This window comes from Nicotiana attenuata, chromosome 7 (genome assembly GCF_001879085.1).
Source record: "Nicotiana attenuata strain UT chromosome 7, NIATTr2, whole genome shotgun sequence".
NCBI classification, from domain to species: domain Eukaryota; kingdom Viridiplantae; phylum Streptophyta; class Magnoliopsida; order Solanales; family Solanaceae; genus Nicotiana; species Nicotiana attenuata.
Window position 1 is genome coordinate 104,752,364 of NC_031995.1, and position 2,852 is coordinate 104,755,215.

A 2,852-nucleotide genomic window follows, 5' to 3' on the forward strand; every position below is an offset into this window, starting at 1 on the left:
ATTTACTGAAAAAGTGTAAATTTTAAGACTATTTACATATAATTCAAATAATTTAAATATTTGACATGATTAGTATCCTCGCATTTGCATTCGCGAGGGTACTAACACTAGTAATAAAACTCATTTAGGAATTATCCTAAGGAATACTGTCTTATGACACGTGTAAGAAACAGAACCAGTGGCCATAAATATCCCGTACAATAATTTTGGTGGAAAGTGACAACAATTTAGTAGTAGCACCACCACATTTCCAACTGTGTTAAAAATCTTGCCTTCCAAATGTATCAGCAGCAATAGTAAAATCCGCACACACGCACTCAGGCGGAGCTTTACTTCTCCGCTGCTATGACTGCGAAAGCATTTCTCCTCTCCCACTACAGTTGCTCTCCTCCCAAAAATTACAATTCCAACATCCGTGGAAGAAACTTCAGTTTTAGTTCTCTTTACTACACTACTGGGATCGAATGCAGGGGCGCATTTCGATTGTTTCAGTTTGGGAGCAGAGGGTTGGTTCGGAGGAATAATGATAGTTGGAAGGTGGGGGCTGATGTCAAGTCAAAGCCCTTCAAAATTGCTGAGTCGTCAGAATCGTTGAAGTTCGAGGATCCCATCTCCGATGCTTTACTGAGAAAGAAAGAAGAAGGAGATAGCTTAGAGGGTCCAGCTTGGTGGGAAGAGTTCCCAAAGCGATGGGTTATTGTGCTTCTTTGTTTCTCCGCTTTTCTTCTTTGCAATATGGATAGAGTAAGCGATTAATTTCTTCCTTTCCGTTTTAGTGGGTTTTCAGTTGGAAACTTTAATCAGATTGTGCTGTGCAGGTAAACATGAGTATCGCCATACTTCCAATGGCATCCGAATACCACTGGAGTCCTACCACTGTTGGTTTAATACAGTCTTCATTTTTCTGGGGTTATCTTCTTACTCAGGTAGGATATCCACCTTCACTCTGCTCATTATTAGTGTATCTAGCTAGTAGTTTTATTTATTTATTCTGATTATCAGAATAAGATTCTGAATTTTAAAGATAGAAACTGTCATTTTTTTTGTTCTTGCCTTAGTATTTTTATTTAATTAGCTCTCTTATTTCACATTGTCTTGCAACTCATAATGTGGCTCCTTTATACTTAATAGACTTGAGGCCCCTCTGTATTTCATTTTTTAATAAATGTGGTATTAAGCCCAGATAGCAGGAGGTATATGGGCTGACACTGTTGGTGGGAAAGCTGTCTTAGGATTTGGAGTAGTGTGGTGGTCTGTTGCTACAGTTCTCACGCCCATTGCTGCAAAGCTTGGATTGCCCTTCTTATTTGTTGTTCGAGCTTTCATGGGAATTGGTGAGGTTGGTTCTGTTCATTTTTCATTCTTATTTTCATTTTAACTCATTGAAGGGAGATCTATGCTGATTTAATTTGCAGGTCAAATGAGGTCTTTTCGTTTGGAATAATCTGGCATTATAACTCAATTCCTTGTTTCTTGATTAGCTGATTTGACTTTATCGCTTCCAGGGTGTTGCAATGCCGGCAATGAATAACATTCTCTCTAAATGGGTTCCTGTATCAGAAAGAAGTAGATCTCTGGCATTCGTCTACAGTGGAATGTATCTTGGATCTGTGACTGGACTAGCATTTTCGCCATTGCTGATACACAACTTTGGGTGGCCTTCTGTCTTCTTTTCTTTTGGTTCTTTAGGCACTGTATGGTTTGCAGTGTGGCTCAATAAGGTACATATTAATCTGTATATTCTTTTGATTGTAAAATAAACATTTATTAAGATGACTGTTTATCAAACAATGAGGATCATCTAGATGGTTTCAGGTTGTGCTATATATTTGTCAAAAGCTCCGTGGTTGCGTATATTGAATGCTTTAACTTCATTTGTAAAGAAACCATTGTGTTTGATCCTAGACATACTCAGCCAACAAACCACATCGTGCAAAATCTTAGTATTCATAAACTCGGAAGTTCCTGGTAGGCTATAAGTAGTGCTGCTTATCCATGTCAGATAATTTTCATGTAGGCATACAGTTCGCCCCTTGATGATCCTGATCTGCGGCCTGAAGAAAAGAAGCTTATTCTTAGTAGCAGTGTTTCCAAGGAACCTGTTAAATCAATCCCTTGGAAATTGATTCTGTCAAAACCACCTGTATGGGCCTTGATAGTTTCTCACTTCTGTCACAACTGGGGGACGTTTATTCTTCTTACCTGGATGCCAACGTATTATCACCAGGTAGTACTTTCACTTTCGTAAAATGTTGCTTCATTTGCTTTCTGCATAATTATGACTTACAATAATTGCTAAAAAATATGTAATTTTGGTGTAAACATGAACTTTTCTAATTCTTAAATAAGATATAAACTTATGAAAAACTTCTTCACGAGAAAGTTGCCAGACCAAAAATTTAGTGGAGATAAACATTTGACATCTTTTTTACTATTATATGATATTAGGTCCCAGTGCATTAATTTGGTTCATGAACACATGACAATTGACCAAGATCAAAGGTTCCACATCTATCTTCAAGAATAAGGTTGGACAGTTTAGGCAGTAAAGATACACTCTACCTTTTATGGTAGATTTTTGTAAGTCCAAATACATAGACAACCCGTTAAACTTGTCATGAAATTTCATTTAGACACCTCAACTGAGCCAATTACTTGTTGAACACTGAAATTACTATCAAAGTGTGTCTACCGAATACCTCACTCCTACATGGCACAATTAGTGAATCTCACTTAGAGTCAAGCGCGTGAAGCCGTGAATAACTGAAAAGTTTCTTTTTTCAAATAATTTTTTTCCTTTGACTTTCTCCTTTATCTTTCTCTTAATTTCTCAATGCTGGTTTCCTACAGAT

General features: G+C 37.3%; 1 protein-coding gene across 1 annotated transcript; it reads left to right on the forward strand.

Annotated features, from left to right (window-relative positions):
* On the forward strand, positions 230-2,230 carry LOC109229630 (sodium-dependent phosphate transport protein 1, chloroplastic-like; the record flags this gene model as incomplete). Its single annotated transcript, XM_019395145.1, is given in 5 exon segments — positions 230-744; positions 819-926; positions 1,184-1,339; positions 1,506-1,721; positions 2,018-2,230. Coding segments are annotated over 5 exon segments (1,092 nt in total), but the record flags the coding sequence as incomplete, so codon positions are not given.